Genomic DNA, 23,415 nt, shown 5'->3' with positions numbered 1-23,415 from the left:
GCACCTTGGACCCAAAGTGATGTGTTCTTCCACAGGTCTGATGGGAGGTGCAGGGAGAGCACCGTGGGCTTCACGGGATCTTTGTTACTGAGTATTTATGGTATAGCTCTACAAGTGCTGCAGGAAACTGAGATGATGGAGAAGGAAGCTCACGCTGCACCATCTGACACCTGTTCAATTAATTATTTTCTAAAGATGATTTTATGATGTCATGTAAGTTGGAAGCCATAATTTTGCTGTCAACCTTGTCCTCAGTGTCCTTTTCTCTGAAAAAAGTAGAGTGAATGAATCTTCACAGCATAAGAGATCTCAGTTTTAATACACCACGCCTGCTATAATAATAGAGGCAGTTTTAAGGTCAGAATAGCATATAGACAAGATGATAATTATTGCTCTGAAGTTCTTCTGGAGAAGAAGGCAAGAGGAAATTTTCCATTAACATCAGAAACAAATACAGAAGAAGGTGACAAATAAATGCTTGCACCATGTTACTTCTCCATGATCAAAAGACACTTGCCCTAATCCCAACATCTAATTGTCACATGATTAAAAATGTATGAGATCTCATGAACATATAAAAGATTGTGTACAGCAGCATAAGTACTTCATTTAAATGCATAATTAATTGCTTCACTCGGCTTTATGTTGAAATGCAAGATCAACAAGGCAGGCATCTAAGAGACGTACTGAAGTTTTTGCACCAAAGCAGCTTATTAGTGAAGCTATGCTGATAACTTTTCCACTTTTAGGCAGCTGGCTGAAGGGCAAAAAGAAGCTATCTGTAAATCTGGGGGTGGTCTTCGGTATATTTGAGACACTACCGAGTTAAAAAACTTCAAACAACCCCAAGACACAGGCACATCCATTATTCCAACAATTAACTTTTACTTACCAAGAATGTATTTGGTATGCAAAAACATTTTAAAAGTTGCACATTGATAGGGGTCATAAAGTGTAGAAAATCCTGTGCTTGCTGATTAGGTACCTAGTGTAAGTGTAACCATGTACCTCACCAGAAACCCACCCTGCTTGTGACTTGTGTGCAGTCCCTGCAGAGAACTTCCATGGATTCAGAAAAGACAAGGTACAAAGCTTCTGTAGGTTCGACTGTAAATTCTGCATTTATATCATACCCAGTGCACACATAGAAACACCACTGCTTTCTGAGAGTTTGTACTTTTACCATATTAATTCAGTAAAATCCTTAGAATACTGGTTAATAGTAAAGAATACAGTTCAGTATTGGACCCAAACATTAGTGTCTAGTTAGTTTTAGCTATCTTAATTTCTGCTTTAGAAGGAACATTAATCCAATTCACTTTTTTCTTTTTTTTTTTTTTTTTAAAAAAAAAGTATATGCCAGGATTCAACTGTTTTATTTCAGTTTGGTAGCACTGAGTTGTTTTTTTTGTCCTAACTGATTGTAATGACAGCTAAATGTCAGCTTCATTTATATCTTAGCTCAGAATACAAACAGAAAATATACAAAAAGGAAGTTTTGTTACACCCTCTGTGAATTATTTTTGCTGTGTACCTTATGCTAAACAGTTTTGATTCTGCATGTGACTTACAGTCCAAAAGCCATACCGATACATTTTTCTGATTAAATTATTTTCAATATTTTGCATCTAGTGCAGAAAAAAACACTATTAAAATAAATGCATACCAAAAAAAAATGGAACTTTGTTGAAATGTAATTCCATCAAGAAAAAAACCACAATATTTTTATATAACATTTTGGATATATTTTATGTCAAAACATGATCACCAGTCAAACTAGTGACATCTAAACCCAATACATTATTGTGACTTCTAAAATAAAAAATCAGAACAAAACTAAATTTATTATAGCTCTGCCTTCATTAAACACCATGTGTTGGTGATTTAAACACAACAAAAGTCTAGTATTCTTCAAAAGTGTCTACTAAATATAATAAAAATAATAAGAGAACAATTAACATTTAGTCTGTTACATTAAAAAATTGGATGTACATATTTCTATTGCCTGTTAGCTTTACCTAAGTCTTTTCAACTACTACAAAAATAAAAAGAAAAAAAGAAAACTCATTGTTCAAAGTCAAAAACATTCAGATCAGTTGATACAACATTACAGTACAGTCAACTAACATCATTCAAGGTCTCCTTTTCTCTGTGTATGAGTCCTTAGACCAAAGTTACAAACCCAGTTCAATGCAGTTTCAAAACTGTATGTTAGCTTTGCAAGATACTGTACTCTACTGATGGCTTCAGAAGAATGGGGTTGTGCTACTTTTGAATCACAGGGTAACCCCAGCCTCTCATTAATTTTATTCAGCACTGTAGTTAGAACAGCATTAAGTTTAGCACAATAACTAAAAAAAAGGAGGGGGAAAAAAAAAATAAAATTGGAAGCTAGGTGAAGCTGCCATTTGTGTCAAACAATTGCGATACGCTATACTAAAAAATTCTGAAATATCCACCTGTCCTCACCACTCTGCCACAAACTAGCAAAGTCAAAAATACAAAAGTCTTCAACTTCTCGTTTTTGCAGAATAAAGCAAAAAAGTCTTTGTGCTCCTTACTACCAGAAGCAAAATATCCTCTGAGTTACCACATGTAATAGCTTCTGGATGTGTCGACTTGGGTTGGCTTGGTCTCTGCAGAACCATCCTTGTCTTTTTCACTGTCACCTTCCCAGAGATTAATAAGTGGAGGGTAGAGCTCATTCAGTGGGATTGAAGAGGTCTTTTGCATATATTTTTTCAAGGAGTGGTGGTAGTTTTTTCTCTTAAATCTTTTTGCAATATAAACAGAAATGGAGGCAAGGCTAATGACAGCAAACATGGATCCCATTACTGCTGCGAGGGCAGTGCTGGTTTCTTGGTCTGAAATATCGAGCGCAAAAGCTGCATTTTTTGTTGTAACGTTAACACAGGACTTCTGTGTTTGCTGATGGATACTTGACACTGTTAGACACACTTCATAATCTGTGGATGGTTGTAAATGCGTGAGGTTATATTCATGTACATCAACCGGGACCCTAGCAGTGTATGTAATGTGAGGGTTGTCAATCTTCATAGTGGCTGACGACCATTTTAAATTGGAAGTCATGACATTGGAATTAACTTTCCAGGAAACTAAGATTGAATGTGATTCAGCTTGCTTAACGTAGATTTTCAGAACTTGGGTACCATCCAAGAGCGTTCCGTTCACCCGGATAGTAGCGACCCTCGTGTCAGCCCCTTCGATGTTTTGAGCAACACAGGTGTATCTCCCAGAGTCTTCAACCTGGATGTTAGAGATTTCCAAGGTGCCTTCACTACTCAGCTTGTATTTTTCAGAGAGACTTTCGACAGTTACTTTATTGCCGAGAGGAGTGACCCAATAAATTTCTGGCTCAGGTTCTGCCATGGCCCGACAATCTAAAAAAACTGTCATGCCGATGTCCAAGTTTAAGTGATTTGGAAAGGTCTCATGAGAGATCATTGGAAGACATTGTTCGTTTGAATCCTGTATTAACACTTCCTTCACCTGCTGTCCTCTGTATTCTGGAGGCATAGCGCAAAACATGGAGAGAGGTTCCATGAAACGGATATTGGTTTTGTTTGAGTTGATCCAGTGTATGACACAGTCACACCTGAGCGGGTTACTGTGGATACTGATCTCACGCAGGTTCGGAAGGGATTCCACTGTCTTTTGGTAGACTGCATTCAAGGCATTGTTGTTGAGCATCAAGCTCTCCAGGGCGGGAACATTGCGAAATGCCAAACGATGTATATAAGACAGCTTTGGGTTGTTGGTGGCTTCGAGCTTTGTAAGTTCAGGCAGGTTGTCCAGCGCATACCTATCAACAGAAACGAGTTCTCCCATATTATTGATTCCAAGCTCCTTCAATCTGAGCATGTTTTTAAAATCACCTTCTTGAATTTTATGAATGGGATTTTTGTTGAGATCCAGGAATTTTAAATTTGGAACTTTCTCAAGTGCAAGCTGAGGAACTTTTACCAATTTGTTGTCATAGAAGGAAAGACTTTCAAGACTATCCAAGCCTACCAAGGCATTGCCAGGAATGTCTGTGAGATACATACCTGCCAAAACTAGACTCCTTAAATTTGAGAGCGGTTTGAAATTCATATCTAGTATTCCAATCACTGGATTTTCTCCAATCATGAGGATCTCTAAGTTAGGAGTAGAATCAAACCAACGGCTGTCAATAACCTTTAATTTGTTGGAGTTGAGATGTAATCTCAGAAGATTCTTCAGGCCAGAGAATGCATTTGCAGAAATGCTGCTGATCTGGTTGTGATTTATATATAGCTCCTGAAGATTGCAAAGGTCTTGCAAGCAGTAGTCAGTCATCTCCGTTATCTGGTTTTCCTCCAGGTGCAAAGTAGTAAGTTGAGTGAGATTTGAGAGCCCCACATCTTTGATACTTGTGAAGTTATTTTGTGAAAAATCCAATTCTGTTAAATTAAACAGCTGTTGGAGTTCATCTGTGGTCTTTGCAATGTTGTTGCTTTGTAACAGAAGGACTTGAGTGTCACTGGAAAGGTTGCTGGGGATTTTTGTTAATCGAAGGTCATTGCAGTCAACTGTTGTGGCTTCCCTGTACGTTGACTGTGGTGTAAACCATGGCCTGATTTCACATACACAGAGTTGTGGACATTCGTTACTCTGTATGGAAGACTCAGTTAATGAATTCATTAACAATTCTAGCACCAACTGGCAAACAGTTAAAACAATTCTGACCTTTGCCATGCTGGCCAGCTAGTGAGTTCAGCTCCCCAGCCCCTCAAAATGACAACAGATTGAGAAGGTAATTTGTTATCAAGCAGGAAACATAAAGCTTAAAGTTTAAGGTGAAAGGCTTGGACATCCAGAAGGTAGAAGATGATTTTCTGAGTTTAGAGAAGATAAGAAATGGTCTGAAGACTCTCGGCTGCTTCTCTGTTCCAGAATCTTCTGCAAATCAGTGTCTGAAGATGGTCCTGAAAACAGATTAGGGTATATGTTATGCTCATCTCATGTAAAGTTCATATATTATTTAATTCCTCCATCCTTTAAAGAAAAATATCTGAAAACAATCATTATTTTAACATTCATCTATCTTACAAAAATCCTGGTCTGGTATAGTTAAGTTATGTAGGGTTTGGAACTCTCTTCTACTTGAGAAGACTCTCTGATAGTTCCCAAGTGAGTGGCTGTAACAACATATGCAATAATCTGAAAATAAAACTTCAGAAACCTTTCAGTTTTACTCTGCAATATTTGTTTGAATGGCTTGAGAAATGCTAAAGATGAAGGATATGCTTGTGAGTGCAGCTGGGTCTCCATGGAGTGTTCAGAGCATAATCCCAATGGGAGTCAGGGTGTCAGAGCTGTCCCCAGGGCTTGGATTTCAGGTGTGTGGAGCTGAGGCTCAGGAAGATGTTGGTTTATAAGTTTCAAGCTAAATGCATATGAACTCTGCCCAAATTCATCCGAGTTAATCAAATCGGTTCCAGATAACAGCTTAGATTTAATCCAGCTAAGCACCAAACAATTACAGTATATTTGATTAAGCGAACGTACTGTCCTTATTTTAGCTGTCTGTACTGCATTGTGCATCATATGTGAAGTGTTTATCACAATTCCAAATTACTGTGTAAACCACACAATTTATATCTTTTTAGCCTGAAGTTACTCATGCAAGAGTATGTTTAAATTAACCCGACAGTGTCCAGTGTACTTCAGAAAAATCTGTTGTGTCATGGGTCTTTAAACACATATTCAAGGAAAATCTATGCTCTTAGCAAAATCTTCCTCATTCTCACTTTATTGAAAAAGTAAGCTGTGGGAAACTGTTATCTGCAAACCTGTCTATTACTGCTGGTGGAAAAAGCGTGTATACAGTTTGGAGAGTTTCTATGTGTGTAAAAATGTACAGTTTGAGGCCTGTGCTGTGACATACAACAGCCAGTCTTCCAGTTCAGAAGTGTGTTGCTTTGGTGATGGTGATGCTGCATGAACTAATTTTTCTCCAGCTTGTGGTGATTTCACATGCCTAGCTGTGTTTCTCTGGGCTTGTTATGCACATCGATATTAACAGGTAAAGTACACCTTTAAAGTACACCTTTACAGTATTTCACAGTGAAAGTTAACCAGGTTAGAGCATGTGTTCAACAAGCTTTGAATTAAATACAAAGCAAGGCATGTGACAAATCTGAGTTAAGGATTTAAAGAACAGACCTCTTGAAATTCAAGGCAACACTGCAAGTCTCGTGCTCTAATGAGTGCTGTTGAGACTTCTCAGACAAACATTTTGTCTTTTTACTAAATATAACTAAAACAATCAAGTTGCACTATATCTGAGACAGAGCACATAACAATAATAAAATGTAATCAGAGAAAACAGGAAATAGCATCTTTTTCAATTAGAACATAGTAAAGCCTCAACCTAGTCAAAGCCTACAAAAGATACTACCATATGAAATAATAAAATTAAATACAGCTTTTAAAAATAGTTCTAAAATAGTAATCTAGATGGTGGTGACAGAAATGCCGTTTATATAATGCTTTTACTTCAAAATCTTGTCAACATATTAAATAATAAAATTACTATTTTATTTCAGATTTTGATATAATGCTATAAGTAGAACACACCAAATAGCATTTTTATTTTGGCATGCTGTTATTTGTTCTGTGGTTGTCTTCTGGAGGAAGGGAAACAGGAATGTTAGCCAGAAAGCATTTGACCCTGTTGAGTTAGATTTTTCTCTCTGGTAGCTGAGACTTGAATGAGAGATGAGAAGACTGTGCTGGAGGGGGAAAAGACAGATGCAGAGCAAACATTCCTTCTCAAATAACTTTCAACTGATGGAAGAATTGAATAAGACATTAACTGCATTAACAAAAATAAATCTTAACGGCACCGTAATAATAAGGATTATATTAACATAGAGTGATGGGGATGCTGGCATAAACTGAGTTATGCTGACTTTAATGGATGCTTCTCAAAACCAACCCATTTGTAGCTGATCTAAACTAGACAGTTCTAAGAATATTGATGATGTCCAAAGTTTAATTGATTTAATTCCAGATTTTTCAAATTACAGTATTTGCCAGGTAATAATGCAGGCAGTGATTTCATCCAGTAACCATTTCAGACAGGTCCTGGAGGTGCTTTGAGCTGCTCCCTCGCACAGGGAGAGGTCTCTGGTCCAGCTTTGCAGCCTCGGCTCAGTGAGGCACAAAAGGGAGCGGCACGCCCGGGGCAACAGCCTGCACCAAACCAGATGCTGCTACAAGACACAACATTGCTCAAAATGTTCAAGCCTTCAGAGTCTCTCTTGTAACTTTTTTCTAAGTAAATGAAGACAAAGAAGTCCATGCCTTATAAAGCTGTGGACCCTAATGATGTTTTAGTACTGATTTAGCTCTGATGTAGTTATATGAATCATGATATACTTTAAAAATGAAACTGCCCGAAAAAGACTTCAAAGCTTCTTTTAAAATATGTTGGAGCACATCTAGATTTTGAAAAAAATTCAAATTTGATCCTTCCTTTGTTGAATATTTATATCCTCTTACTTGCACATTACATTTATTTCATCCTTGGTAAGAGGGCATTTCTGGTTTTATTGAATAGAGTTCTGGGTTTATGATCACTGTAGACATATGATTTTACAAGTTACTAGTGACACTTTCTCTTCTCTAGCTATTTTCTACTGCAAATGGATTTAATTTTCTTTAACTGGAAAATGTTCTTTAGAAATGATCTGCACATTACTGTCTTCAATCTCCCCCAGCCCAGGACAGCTTGGATGAAGCTATAAATGAAAATCCAGTGCAATCAAAAAGTAAATTCTGATCAGCTCCACAGGCCCCAGTCCGCTTTAGTGCTGTGCTTATGTGAAGGGCAGCCCAGAGGCCACAGCATGAGGGAAAAGCCAAGCCGTGGACTTCCACTTTAGTTGCTGCTTATGCTATAAAACCCCATCTATTGCTCTGATAAAAACTAAAGAGGCAGCCATTACTAGTGCAAAAGTGCACTGCAGCTTTTTGTATCACTAAAGAGCTACGGCTGCTTCTGTTCTGCCGTTTATGTTTGTGAGATGTTTCTCATGTTCGTAAGAAGCTGCTGCCTCTGAGCAGTCACCGACAGCTGTCCCTTTGCCCCTGGATGTCTCAGCTTTCCAGTGTTCACAGTGTTGGCAGGACTGGTCCTAGACACCTCTGTGACATTTAGTGTCCAAAAGAATAAAATAACACCAAATGTATTGCTGGAAGATTATGTTTCTCAAATGTTAGACTCTTCTCCAGTTCTGAAGTCCTATCTAGAATAGGTTTTGGAAACAAAATCTGTGACAGTATGTTCCAAATAGGCAACAATGAATAATCACCAAACTCACATGGATAAACTGGGGATGGCTCATGGGAAAGTTTCCAGCTCTCACTGGAATCAGTGAGACTTAATCGAAAAAAAATTGAGTGTTAGTGTGGGCCCCTTTCCTGTAGGCAACTCAGAATTTTGCCCAGTGAGATCCTTCTTGTATTGTTATTTTTTTTTTAATATAAAACTAATACAGTATGTCCCTCGTAGCCAAGTGCAGTCCAAGCAAAAGACAAGTCAGAGGATCAATTCAAAAGATTGTAGCTTTTGAAGGCCAGGGAATGTTTCTTAAAGAAACACCAGATCCAGAACAGGGCAGAGCAGTGGCTCCAGGGTTTTTGGATTAAGGGAGAATGAGTCCTCAAAACCTTCCTTAGGACAGAGGCATATCACAAAATATTTTTTCTTTTTTTTTTTTTTTTTTTCTGAAAATGGTGTTTAATATGGGTCATATGATTGATGGCCCTTGTTTTAATTCTGTGTTAAAAATGTCTTTTAAAAATACTGGGTAAGGAAATTTCCCCTACACAGTAAGAGGGTATTATACCTTCTTTTGGGAGATACTGAGCTTGTAAAGGATAGTTTTTAGCATTCTCTGCCTTGCCTCTCATTTATTAAATTCGTATTTTGTAGTGTACCGAACCACTACAACAGTCATAACAGCTGTTAACTTGATATCAATAGAAATAATGGTTAATTTTATGCGAGAGATATGGAGGGAATTATTTTACTAAGGGCTAAATAAATGCATTTTCCATAGCACCTCTCAATAGCCAGCACATTAAGAAACCGCATGTCTGTCAGCAAGCAAACCCACAACAGCTCTCTGGGATATTAACTTGTCCATGTTTCTTGTGAGTAGAAAACGTGCGCATCATTCCTGTGTCTCCCATCTGGAAATGCAGTGGGGAGGTTTGTATATGGCTTCCCTTTCCAGCTTAGGTTGTAAAAACTGTTTAATACTTAGAATTTGTTTGGCCCAAGAAATTGTAATGGTGGGTATTTGGTTACGGAGCAGAAGATCCTTCATTTATTTCAGCTTTCCTGTGGAAAAAGGTGTGTGCTGGCAGCTGCAGCCTTGCTAATGGCTGTCAAGGGTTTGTCTAGTTGTTCAGGCGATCTGAAGAAGAAGTATGTATACGTCCACAATGCAGTAGAGGAGAATATGGAGGGACAATCATGAAATAAACTGTTCATTAAAAGTGTTCACAGTTAACCTGCCAACTAGAATAAAATAGATACTGAACATTTCTTCTTGGTAATGGGAAGACAAAATGTTGTCACTTCTTGACAGCTATATTAATGGTCACTATTAAAAATTGCTGAAAAAAGAAACAATATAGTTTGAACATGGTTATTTGGATGTCTGTTTTGAAACAGCAATACTACAACAGAAAATCTTCTCTCTCCACAGTTAAGTAGTTCATTCTTGCGGATTTTCTTTTATATTGCAAGTAGCATCAGCACAGATTTTGGTTGGCAGCCATATGCACTAAATGTGCCTAGGTGAAAGTTTGAGGGATCAGATACATGAAGAAAATTACCTCAGGCTAAGACAAGCAATTTATTTTGTGCTTGCTGTGAGCCAGAAGCACGTACTGATCCACAGTACCTACCCATCTCTCCACAGAAACGTTTTCATATACTGAGCCTAAGTAACGTAGCTACTCTTTCGGAAAATTGTCTGTTGTGCTAATGTTCTGCTAATGACTCATGCAGCTTTCTTGTTTCCCCATCATCCTTGTCTGTGAAACTACTGCCATATAAACACCCTCCATCATCAGTCAGTTCTGGAAAACTTGTCTGGGATGCTGCATCCTGGATTCAGGTGGAGCGTTAGGAAAGTGCATGTTAGACAGCCCAGCACCCATGCCCAGGGACTGGGAGTGCACTGCTGTGACCGATTATTAGTGCCAAGACATAAGAACTGGTAAAGCTTCAGCTAGAACACAGTGATCAAGAAAACCAAATTCAGACTGGGATCACTACAAAGTGTTACTCCATAGTCAGAGTGTGGACTGGAAGGAAGAGCCTGTTTAGACAGGGGACACAGAGAGCTCGGCTTGGTTGGTCTGGCAAAGATCAGGCCCAAAGAGCTACTTACGCTAGAAGCAAGCCTGGGGATGAACTGGCCCAGCATGCGCTCAGGTTGCATTCATTACAGTCAGGTTAAGACAGTTTGACAAGTTTAAGAAAAGGGTATTGTGTGTATGATGGAGGTAAGAAGTGACTTGCTTTGAGCTTCAGTAGGGCCTTTGCAGTTCTATATCCACCCATTTTCTATAGAGAAAACAGAGCTATTGGTGCCACACCACAGATGAACAATAACCTTTGACAGTGCTTTAGGAGAGAGAGGCATCTAAGTACTGCCACAGAAATATGTACATGCGCCCACTAAATCACAGAAGCAAGCACAACACAAAACGTGGTCTAAAACATTGTGTTACTGAAAATCAGGGCTTACTCCAGTCAAGAGCATCGGTGACCTTGTACACCTAGAGAAATAGGCTGAACTTGGACTTTGGGTTTAATAACCAGGATATTTACAGCTAACCTACAGAATGGACTTCTTTCCCAGAAATCAAATTTACAGGTGCAATCCTGTCTATTTAGAAAAATATTGAGAAATCATGCCTGATACTAAGCCTTTTATATTGAGGTTTTTTAAGTCTCCAATGTCATCAGAAAATAAGCTATTTACAAGCCTGAATTATGTAAAATACAGAAAAGTCAAGCTGAAAATGATGCGAGTCAGTTGAAGGAGCATACCAAAATCTGAAAATGGGAGCTTATTATTAAAAGCAAAGACAGAAGCAAGGGCCTATAGAACATGTAATAATGGTATAAAGCTTCAAAACACATCCTCAGGGATTTATAATATTTAAGGTTTGGGGTTTTCTTCCCTGCAAATGATGTCTACTTCTTCTTGTCTGTACACACATTCCATCAAAATAAAGTCAGTCTTTAATTTTAGAGAAAGCTGTGGTGAGAATGCAATTTGCTGTATTTCAGGACAACGTTAGCATGCTTTATCTGTGTTCCTTTGAAAAATACTAGTCTTATCTCCACAGAAGAAATGCGAAGAGCATCCTATTCATAATGCCTGCACTGCAGAAGGAGCATATTAAATCGTTGAAATTTCTAATTTATTAGGGTTTATTCTTAAGACTTGCATCTGATACAATGTTTTTCATTAAAATATTGAAATAAATTTGAAGGAGAGAGAAAAAGTATTTTCATTCATCCACTGATCTTGAGTACGAGGGGCTAGATACCATGCAGAGTACAGCTACTTGTATATTGATGGCCCATCAAATCAACCATGGAATTGTGACCCAGCTTCTGTAATCTATTTGAAAATCTCTTTTGAAAATACCATTAACAAGTCATATTAGAAACATCGGGAATAATAACTGCTTTCCAAACAGTAGGTGGTCAAATTATATAGTCTGTTTTTTCTTTAGGAAAGAAAAAACTCATAAACCCATTAAAAGCCTTGAGAAGGTCCTGCCCATGGGTCGGGGCAATCCCAAGCACAAATCCAGGCTGGGCGAGGAATGGACGGAGAGCAGCCCTGTGAAGGAGGACTTGGGGGTGTTGGTGGGTAGAAAACTGACTGTGAGCCAGCAATGTGTGCTCACAGCCCAGAAAGCCACCCGTGTCCTGGGCTGGATCAAGAGAAGTGTGGCCAGCAGGTCAAGGAAGGGGATTCTCCCCCTCTGCTCTGCTCTCATGAGACCCCCCTGCAGTGCTGTGTCCAGCTCTGGGGGCACCAACATCAGAAGGACACGGACCTGCTCGAGTGGGTCCAGTGGAGGCCACGAAGATGATGGGGGGGCTGGAGCACCTCCCTGTGAGGACAGGCTGAGAGAGTTGGGGGTGTTCAGCCTGGAGAAGAGAAGGCTCCGGGGAGACCTTAGAGCGGCCTCCCAGTACTGAAAGGGGCTACAGGAAAGGGGGAGGGACTCTGCATCAGGGGTGTAGGGGTAGGAAGAGAGCTAAGGGTTTTAAACTGAAAGAGGGCAATTTAGATTAGATGGAAGAAATTCTTCCCTGTGAGGGGGGTGAGGCCCTGGCACAGGTTGCCCAGAGAAGCTGTGGCTGCCCCCTCCCTGGAAGGGTTCAAGGCCAGGTTGGACGGGGCTTTGGGCAACCTGGGCTAGTGGAAGGTGTCCCTGACCAGGGCAGGGGGGTGGGAACTAGAAAGTCTATAAGGTCCCTTTCAACCCAAACCAGTCTGTAATTCAGTGCTTCTATGAAAATCTAAAAGGCAAGATATGTTTGTACAGTAGTAATATTCTCATATTAGAAACCGAACTTATCTACTTTCTTGCTATGATTATTTTCATAAAATAGATGAATCTTGGGACAATACAGGCTGTTCTCTAGTTCTCACATCCTGCTATACAGGGTCTGCCCCTCTTCACTATGAAGGCAGTAGTAAAGCTTTTATTTCATTCAATAGAGAAGAATCATGTCTGTGATTATTATCCTCATTCCACATAATTGCCAGATAAAATTGACTAGATCAGCTTTTCTGAGAACCACCAAGTAACTTCCACTTTCAGGTTAAAAGACCTTCCTTGCAGCTCTTCCCTTCTGCACCAAAATGCAGGACAGCTGCCTGCAGTTGGTGGAGGACAAACCACCAGGGAAATCCTTTAATTTCCACCTGTACATGCTGTAATGCATTCACAGCCTTCTGTACACTTTAGATGCAAGGGAGAATTTAAACTTAATTGGTTTTAGCTTGTACAGTGTCTAAAATTTACAGAGCATAACTAATTTTGGAAGACCTGTTCCAAGTATTTTTTGCATTTTGTATATCTGCTGGCTGAAGAATGAAATAAGACCAAGACTAGAGAAAAACTGATGCATCTTCTAATCATATTTAAAGAATAGAAATGGACTTCAGTCTTGGCATACTTGGGATCTCAGAACCACATGGAAGGATCTGAACATCTTGTTACCCGTGGGGGCACCTACCTCACAAGGATTTCATACTAGAACTACTCAGATAATCTCTGCTTCTTATTATCTATCAATAAAGTTCAAATAAAAATTAAAAAATAGAGAAGAACAAGGACATTAAGAGTCGGGCTGGATTTTGGAGTAAAACTTCCTTTTTGGTTTTTGACTACTCTTGACAGCCAAGGCAGCTTGGCTAGTAGAAGCAAAGTGTTAATAATAATGAAATAAGGATCACATGAGAAATATTTTTAACCACAAGAAATATGGATGCCAGAAGTCCACAGGATTTTCATGAAGCAACAGAATATCCTCCTCTTCTTTTTGCTGACTGGCTTTCTGGCAGTATGATTATTTTGCTTCCTACGCAGTTCTAGATCAAACTCCAGTTTTATGAGTCAGTCAGGATCCCCCACAGTTGGGAAAGACCCCGGTGTGTAAGTAGTTGTTACTACCATAAAGGATGCCAAAAAATCCTGTGCTAGAAATGGTATCCAATAAATAAAAACTGAAATGAGTCAGGATCTCAGTATGTGTTTATAAGAATCAACATAATAGCACTGCCTGTAGGAAATACATTGGACTTGCTATAAAAAAGTTATATGTACACATGTGTGCATATGTATATGTAATAAGCCAGCTTCAACTGTTTTATCCCTAAGCAAGGGAAAAAAAATGTTCTTCTGGGCCTTGTTATACTCTACTGTGATAATTCTGTTTCCTGTGGCTGTACTATGTGTTTAGTTTTCAATTATTAGTGATTAAGTATTAAACTGTATTTTACTGTTAGCCTGCATCTATATCTATGCAGTTTATACATGCTTACACAGGTTTCAGCCCTTAGAATAAAACAGACTTTTACTGATTTTTTTCCTAGGAGTTATATGCTTGCAAGATCAAATTCTCTGTTTCTGAACTATATTTATATATAAATGTTAATAAAACCATATACTGAATTGATTGATATGGAGACATCTTACTGTTCACTCAAGACTGTGAACATACCAGTAACAAAATAAATGGATTAATATGAAGGCTGTTAGCACCAAGACAAAGATTTGGAACTCAACCAAGTCAAGATAGGATAGAAGTAATTCCATTAAGTGGCCACAGATTTGGTTTTGGGACTACTTTGAACTTTACTATGATCTAAGAAATCAGTGATTTTCTCTCCAGTTAGATAGCTGTATTACAGGACCCTCCTCCACACCTTTTCTCAAGTCTTCCCATACTTTTCAATGGGTTTCTGTGTGAAATTTTTGTTTTTCTGAAGACTTCCTTCTTCCATTCACAACTGATAACCCAATGTACCATTACACTGTACTTAGAAAATACATGTTTTATATAAGAGTATGTTTTACATCATTATTTCATTCCTAAATTGTTTAAGTAGTATTGCTTGGAACATAGAGCAAGTGAGCTGCCATGTCATCAGGAATGGAAGGCTCATTCAACTGAGAATGGTGAAAATGTTAATAGCCTGTATTTAGTTCGTTCTCTATCTCAAGTATCACTAAAATTTTGATATTAACTTTGTTTCATGCATAAAACAGATAACAATTTTGCTTTGAGAAGTTCATGAGATGGAGAGAGAGAGAAAAAATGCCTCATTTAATGTATTTGTATGTTTAAGAATAGACCTATAAATTGTTCCTTTAGCTTTAGTCCTCAGTCTTGTCATGGCAAAGTCAGCATTTTTTCCACAGATGGGTTTTTCATAAGTGCTTGCAAAATACAGAGGTACTAAAATTGCTGCCTATTGCAGAAAACATAGGAGAAGTTGTTTTCCCTCAAAATTTTAAGTTATTGATGCTTTATAGATAAGGTCTTTACCTAATTAAGGTGATTCATTCAGGCACAGTAATGCTTAATTTGTATATACCAGATGTGTTATACTTAAAGGGGGCAGAAAGATAAAACGTATTTGCCAATTAATTTATAAAGAACACTTACCTGGTTTTATTTGGTGCCTTATACTATGATGAAACCATTTTAAAGATCTGTTTTCAAACAGCTATTTAAAAACCTTTTGCAAATGGTTCACTTATTTTACTCATAGATGAACAGCCAGTTATTTTTGCAATGCATTTACAAGTCACTGCGATGCCTATTATGAATAGTGGATCTCTAACTATCAATATTTACTCTACTTCTGCTAGAGTGATGGATCATTTGTAATTTGGAAATTTAGCAAAGCCAATCAGTAGGTTATCTACATCCTGGTAATTATATGCAGCATGGTAGCGAGGTATGCATTTACTAGGTATTTTTTGACTTGTTTAATCAAATAAATCATATGATGCATGAAATAACACAAAATGTAGGATTCATTATATCAATGATAAACACTTTCAAATTACAAAAAGGCAATCCAAGCTTTGATTGAGCATTTTACTTTATAAAAAAAAGTATCAATAATTCTCTCTGAATAACTTTTATGTGTTTCTTAGAAGTTAGTCAGTCTGATTATTCATCATCTTGCTGACCAACTCCTGAAAACTACAGAAAACCTGGGCTTGGTCCAAGTGGCCCAAATCTTTTGGCCCACACACAAACATGAGAGTTGTGACTGCCCAGGGAGCTGAGCTGGCATCGCACCGCACGTCCTGGAAGTGGAGGGACCCTGCGCATGGCTCGTCACGCTGCTGCAGTTGGGGGTTAGCAAGGAGCTTAGTGTGAATCCAATTTTTACATGAAGTCCAACTCCAAAGACTGAATTTTGCTTGAAGACTCAAGTCACACTGACTGTACAAAAGTAGTTATAAGTCAAATAAAAATAAGCATTGAGAAGTATATGATATATCAAACCCCAGGATGGAAGAGAAACCCAAGGAACATTTCCCATTAACTGAAGCAGCAGCTAGTCTCCAAACCCTTGACTGACTCTGATAAATAAGGCTTTAAAACCTGACTGTGGTAAAATAAGGTCTGGTGACCTCTAATGAAATTCTCCAGTGAAAGGGGCAGAGACAGCAGTTAGAGATGGAGATCTGGGTCAACTGCATTGTCACTGGTGGGCTTTCTCCAGTTTTGAAAGGAATTTATTGAACACAGGGGAATCCAGTTTTGATCTTACAACATCTTTGGTATTGATCATGTGTATATGAAACCAGAACTTGGTATTTCTGGAAGATAATGCTCAACATGCACACAAGGAGTGTTGAATGGACACGCCAGACATCCTCACAGTATCCTCTTTCCCAGTGTCACTTAATGCCATTTTTCAGTCCTGTACTTGACTTTCAGACCTCCTGCTTGTCTACAGAAGCAACTCTTTGAAGATGGAGCCAGTGACTCCCAGCTGACCATGCTGGTCTCAGAAATGCGATGTGCCTGGCCAGGCCTGGGGGCCCTTTGGGACCTCCCCACTGGTGGTCCCCAGTGAAACAGGGCTGCATCAGCTAGGCTGGGAATCCGGCTGCCAGCAGGACAGCCAGCAATGGCTCCCACTCACATCAGTGGAGAAACAAGCTGGTGGGTAGATCCTGCTCTAGTCCTGCTCCTGGAGCATCGTGGCATGAAGAGCAGCACCTGCCCTGACACCTGCCTTGGGTTTTGCTCCCCTCCGACATGAGGGGAGCCCTGTCCACGCAAGCTGCCCGCCATTACCCACCCCTGCTCCCTCCTCCCTCCCTAGCAGGACATCACTGGATGCAGGTGAGGGGCTGCACCTCCCCAGGACTCACCGAGCACTGGTAGAGCAGCTGTGTGGGCCCTCACTGAGGAAGGCATTTGCCACCACTGGAGTAACCAGCAAGAGGCAAACTCTATCAGATTACCTCAAGGGGGGCTTGGCTTCAAAAAGCAGTTGGGACTCCTGCTCTAGTCAAAGCTGACAGATGCATAAAGTGCTGGAATCACCAGAGTCTGTTAAATTAAATACCTGGAAATGAGATGCTGACAATCTCTAAAATTTCTAAATAAAACCTGTAAGTAATCTTTGGCTCCAGTGTTAAATGGACCACTTCAGTTTGTGAAGTGGCCAGGGAAAATATTGTCCTGTGCTACCAGAGAGGACTAAAGGGCAGCATCTTACAAAAGAGACTTATGTAGCAAGACCACAGTACCCAATAAAGTAAGGGGAAGAGCTGTTTCTCTATGACACTTTTATAACTTCTGTGCATTCTCTATACAGCATCCTGTTAAATATTTCAAGACCATTACTTACAATTGCTTTGCCCTATCATTCTTAAAGTTAAAAAGAAAAGAAAAAAGCAGTAGGTATCTACTCCATCTCAAACACTTGATCTTCAGAAACTGTGATCCAGGTCCCATTCTTTTGATAATTCAGCCAGCTGGAAAGTCAAGAAGATGCTGGCTTTGTATCACCAAATTAAGATCTTAAGAATTAGAAGTCAAGTTATAAAAACATTTTGCAGTAGAATTTAAGAGCATAGACTAATTCTCTTCCCACTGATGCCAAGACTTCTGCTGTCTTCAGCAGGAGAATTAGGCCAATACAAAATAGGCCAACCCACTGTTTGCCTTCAGTGCCATATGTAGAAAAAAATCAAAGACGACCTCTAAATAGGAAAACGAAATTCGAATAAAGTATCAGGGCTTTAAGCAGCAACGAATAAGAGAACATGGTTTAGAAGAACTTTAATCTGGGTACCTCTTGAACCTGCATGGAGGCATGTTCCGTTCCTGACCTTATAAAGTCCATTAGTGGAGGACTTAATTACTCAGCTACAGGAAAAGAATGAGACTGGAAAAATCATCAACTCAAGTACATCCTCAGTAGACTGTTTCTTATCAAAGTAGTCCTTTGATTTCTCTTTGCAGAATTTAAGCACTCTGAGTCTTAGAGAAACACCATTACTTCCTAGTTTTATAACATACCAACAAATTGGTTTCTGAGCCAACTCCATGATTTTCTTTACTCTTGCCCATCTTTCTTCCTCTAGTAGGTACATGTTAGTTGTAGAGACAAAACCGAGTAAGGGGGGATATTTTTCAGTGCACTTTCTTGCATTTCTGCAGATGCTCCTGACAAGCAGGAATGGTGGAGGCCAGCTCCTGCCTGCCTCTCTGCTCCCCCAGGAACCAAAAGGCATTGTCGACCAGCATAAAAACTATTTCAACTCAGAAGTTGTGTTTTGCATAGACCTTGCTATGCTGCAAGGTTTTTTTTTTTAAAGACAAGACATGTTTTGTATTTGCCATAGCAGTTAAGGCCTGATCCTGCTAATCACTTAACTGCTCCTGACTGGAGCCTGGAATTTATAATTCCTGGAAGCATCATGCCATCTCCCACTTCCAATGGGGAGAAGATGCAAAAATCAGCTGTCATGAGGCTGAAATGCAGGTTCCCCCTCAATTAGCATTATATAAACGGATAGGAGAAATGGATTTATGCGCTTCCAAAAACTTTACATAGATTTTCTTCAGTTCTCTGTCTACAAAATGTCTGCCAGGAAAAAAATCTGGAGCTTGGCAGGATGAAGCCTCACACGTGTATTGTTCGTGTAACTATGGTAACCTACAAATGCCACCAGTGTTTCCATTTCATACACAAATGAGGGGACAGCTGTGGAGACCACATGTCTGCCAATGGAATAATATATGTGAACTAGGATGGCTTGGTCAGAAAATTACAACTCATTTATATTAATCAGGGCTTCAAAGAACAGTCACCTCCATAGTTACAAAGTGTGCAGTAAAAGAAAGTGATTTTTATTTCTGAAAATGTTTGGCTCTTCAGTAAACATCTTCGGCATCTTGCTACTTTGCTGGTTGAAAAAAAAAAAAGGCTGTTAACAACCAGCACTCTTCTATGAGTGTCACTTAACTTTTTTTTTCCGTTTGGTTTTGTCTTTTTCTGATGCCTGAGCCTAGTCTGAGACTGACACAAAAGCCCGACCTGGGACCAGGCGTGCTCCAAGGCATTCGCCTGAGGAAGCAGCAGTTGCAAGGGACAGAAATAACGTGGCGTAGAGCCCTAATCCATCTACCAAAGCGAAAAAACCTTTTTATACTCATTGATATCATTAACACAAATAAAAACTTAAAAACAATTCACACAAGAAATTTCAAAAAATAATCAAAAATTATTGTTTACATGAACTTGGAGTTAACATCATCCCTCGCAACTACAAATAATCTATAGACCTAATAATGCAAATTAATTATCTTTTCAGTAAATATTAAACTATGCAAACTGCAGTACCAGTAATACTTGACTGGGGTTATGATTTATCCAAGGTGCTCTAAGTGTCCCTACAAAAAAATCCCAAGCAATCGAGCTGGTCGCTGCCGCCTGCCTTGGCAGCAGCAGCCTGCTGACAGACGGATGCAGCAGGAATACAGCACGCCGATTAGCAAAAGTTTTCCCTGGCTTCTGCAGTGCCACGATACTGTATCGGAGTAAAACAAAAGGCTGCAGCATTACCTCCGCGGGGGCTGCCGCCTCCGCCACCGAGCCCCGGCGCGTCCCAGCCCAGCCCTTCCGCCAACACCCAGGGGGGCTGCGGGGCTGTTCACCGTACCGCGATGGAAACTTTAACTCATGCTTATTTAAGTGATGGCACTCTCTCCACGAGTTGGAATCAAACGCACAGATGAGTGGTTTTAAACCAGGGCTTCCTAGCCTGCAGGCTGGATCCGCGCCTACACAGTTGTCTGAGCCCTGGTAAATGAGACTGAACAGAAGTTTCTTTTCGCAGCGTAAGTTTGGGTGCGCTCAGCATTATTCATGGCAATAAAACCCCCACAGTTTCACAGTTAACGTTGAAAAGTTTTTATCCTTTTATAATCTCTACAACTTCATACAAAAACATTCCTTTAATAATCAGTATCTCTGTTCTAGGTAAATAGAAAATACTGAACAATCACCACAGTAACTGGTCTGTTAAAGTCCCAAATGTCTACTAGGATATTTAATTTTGTAGGGACCACATAAAATTCTATTCAGGTAACTTTTCACCTATCAAGGCACAAGTTAAGCTGTAGCTCTTATAAAGCCTGGGCTTCGTCTTTCAGGGCTGTGGCATGACAAGAGCCGGGCAGGGGGAAAGCTTGCCCGGCCGCGGGGCACGCCCGGGGCAGGAGCCCAACATCACTAACCCCCCGCTCGTAACTGTGTGTCATCTGGGAAGCTTCGTGCGTTGGTTCTTCCACTCTCTCCATGCATCTGTCTTTTAAATTCATTTAAATGCCAGCGTGCAAGACTTTGGGGCGTGCTTTGGTAGGAGCGCTCAGCCAACAGCCGGGAGCAGTACGTGGCTTCGGGCACTTAAAGCGTCTCGGGGATCACCATACGTACATGCGGCTCCGCGAACGGTTTACAGTCTAGAAGTATCTAGTTCGTTTCCTAGCGATCCTTTAAGTCCGTAAGGAAGGGGCTTAAAGGCTCACAAACTAGTTTTTAGCGAAGAGATTCATTACTTGGGAACCGTCGTGCAGCTCCAGGACAAAAATATAATCACCCAGTCCGTGATCTGTCGCCCCTGGCCAACCTGATTTTCTACTTTGAGTTGGATTCCGCTACTTTTCCTTCCACCGCCTGGTGGGAAAAACGCACCGAACCGTCACTAAATAACTCCGGGAAAGCTGTAGAATAGCGGGTCAGCATCTGCAGGGCCCGGCCGGCCCCGGCGCCCCCCCCCCCCGCCAGGGGCCGCCAGGGCGCGGGGGAGGGGCCGGGAGCCCCCGCGGCCCTTTGTCCCGCTCCGCGGCCGCGCAGGGAGGGCGCCGGGCTGCGCATCTTTCACGCAGGACCCCCTCCGCGTATCTCTTAAGCAACGGGCTCCCCCCACCTTCAAAGGAAAAAAAAAATAATCTCACCAACCCCAGGAAGGAACGCGAGGGCTCCGCGGCCCCGCTGGGTGCTAAATGTCCCCGAGCCGCGGTGACACAGGTGGGCAGCGGCCGGGCCGCCCCCGAGGGGCGTTTGTCCCCCAGCGGAGGGTGGCGGAGCCGGCGGCCCCGCGCAGCCCCGCGCACACTGCGCCTTTATGCCGCTTTCTGAAGGGCTATTGTTACCCTGAAGCCTCCTTGTCTTTTCCAATCCCTCCGGGTGAATGGGGGAGGCGAGACAGCTGCCGGGAATCGCTCCCCATTCGCATGCAAATCCCCGGCTCTGGCCGCTGGCAGCTCCGCCGCGCAGCCGGCACCGGCTCCGCACCCCCCCGCGCAGGTACGCGGCCGAGCACCCGCGCCAGGCGCTCCGCAAAAAAAAGCGGCGATTAACGGCAGAACTAAACCGGGGAGGAGCGGAGAGAAACAGAGAGGAAGGGGGGGGGGGGGGGGGGGGAAATGTGTGATGCTGCAACCCCGCTGCTCCGCGCAAACACCGCGTCTCGCCCGGAGGTGCGAGCCGAAAGCCGCCCCCCCCCGCACCCCACGGTGCGGTACTAAACCGCCGCCCGCCCCCAAAACCTGGCTGCGCGCTAGGACCGTCCCGCGGAGCGAGGGGAGGGGGCACGGCTGCCACCGCAAACTTTCCTGCTTTCCAACCCCGTGAGGTCCGCGCCGGACCCCCGGGGACCCCCCCCCCCACACGGCAGAGACACTTACCAGCAACCGGGAATCTCTCTCCCGCGGCAGCCGCTATGCGGAAAGCGGCACATTCACTGCCACCGCGGTTCCACCGCGCCGAGGTGCGGAGCGAGACGGCTTGGAAAAAGGGGGCGGGTAAAGGGAAGGGGTGGGGGGATGCGGTGCCGGTGCCCGCCGCCCGCTCTGTGCCGCCGCCGGCGCGCACCTGGGTAGGCGCCGGCGGTCAGCTGACGGGCTGCGCTCCCATTGGTCGGTTCGGCACCATCTGCGCGGGGCGGGGCGAGGGGGCGGGGCGAGGGAGGGCCACGCCCTCCCGCGCCCCGCCCGCCCCGCCCCGCCCCGCGGAAGACAGCGCAGATTCCGCGGTGCCGATTTGAGGGGGGAGAGTCCTATTCCCTCACCTCGGTGTAAGTTCCCGTTTTGCCAATTACTTCATCATTAGGCTTCAGAGTTAACAGCTCCTGGAAAAGAAGATCGACTTGCATCCCCCAGTTCCAGCTATTGAAAGTTATTTATGCACACCAGAAAGGGCAGGGGGGGTCATCACTGCCACCGCTTGGCCAATCTAACAAAGAAAAATGTCACCATCGTGACACATAGCACCGTATCCTAAGGCAGAGCATGGACCCAACGGGGAACACTGCCAGGTAACTTTCCACCTACTCTTTGAATCCTATTTCTAAATTGTTTCCAGGTTTCATTAAAACTGACGTGAAGGATCATGGTGTAACTCCAAAGCACTGTGGTGTTGTAGGGGCCTCTCAGGACTCAAACATTTGATTTTCTGTCCTCTGTAGAGAGGCAAACCTGCGGCCACATGCTGTGCCCACAGCTGAGCGTGGGGCATGGCCAACCCAGGGAAATTATCAGTACATAAATCAGAATTATTTGCTGAGATTACGTTTTTGTATCCTCTATGGCTGCTTGAATAAGAGATTGATGAATTAGCTCGGAGGAGAACAGGCTACAACTTCAACACCAGGAGAGGCTACAGCTTCAATCCAAAGAGTCATTTGAGCCTGCAATTCAAGGATTTAAAGGTGTCTGTGTAAGCCCTCGGGTGTGTTCAGCTTCCCATTCACTACCAGTTTTTAGCTGTTTTGCCAGTTACCAGGAGTTGTTGTCTTGCACCCTGCCCTACTTTTTCCCATCCTGACCTCAGTCCCTACTTGCTCAGCTGGGAGAGTTCCCCACAGGCCCTGGGGGGTTTCTGAGCCAGCTGTCGGAGGGTCTCTCCACGGTGAAGCCCTCAAGGGGGGCTGCCATTGGGGGCTTCCCCCAGGGAGCCACAGCCCAGCACACACTGGCAGGCAGGGGCGTGCTGCCCACGGAAATACAGGCACTCTGAGTACCTGTCCTCTGCCTGACGCCTCACGTCGGATCTTAAGAACAATTAGTCCATGTTAGACAAGGAGTTCCTGGCTGGCCTCAATGCCAAAGACCAGTTGAAGTTTTGGCAGTGGTGTAAAAGTCAGTGGTATTTTTGTCATACTGTTAAATTTTTATTCCCTTTTTCGTTTATTTGCTTAACCAACGTAAGGGAAACCTGTCGCAGGAGGATCCTGTACTGCCTCCTCCTTTGTGCCCTTCATTACTGT

At 42.1% G+C, this 23,415-nt stretch overlaps 1 protein-coding gene across 1 annotated transcript; it reads right to left on the bottom strand.

Annotated features, from left to right (window-relative positions):
* Positions 1 to 1,678: 1,678 nt before the first annotated feature.
* On the bottom strand, positions 1,679 to 21,983 carry LRRN1 (leucine rich repeat neuronal 1). The gene is made up of 2 exons (XM_074914208.1): positions 21,836 to 21,983; positions 1,679 to 4,967 (listed from the first exon to the last, which is right to left on the bottom strand). The coding sequence occupies exon 2, from the start codon at positions 4,735 to 4,737 to the stop codon at positions 2,587 to 2,589; it is 2,151 nt and encodes a 716-aa protein (XP_074770309.1). The 5' UTR covers positions 4,738 to 4,967; positions 21,836 to 21,983; the 3' UTR covers positions 1,679 to 2,586.
* Between the last annotated feature and the right edge of the window lie 1,432 nt (positions 21,984 to 23,415).

The sequence above is a fragment of the Athene noctua genome, chromosome 10 (assembly GCF_965140245.1).
Source record: "Athene noctua chromosome 10, bAthNoc1.hap1.1, whole genome shotgun sequence".
Classification (NCBI taxonomy): domain Eukaryota; kingdom Metazoa; phylum Chordata; class Aves; order Strigiformes; family Strigidae; genus Athene; species Athene noctua.
This window is presented reverse-complemented; position numbering and strand designations above follow the sequence as displayed.

Excerpts from the sequence above, each read along its gene's own strand:
- LRRN1 (XM_074914208.1), bottom strand. The coding sequence starts at position 4,737 with ATGGCAAAGGTCAGAATTGTTTTAACTGTTTGCCAGTTGGTGCTAGAA.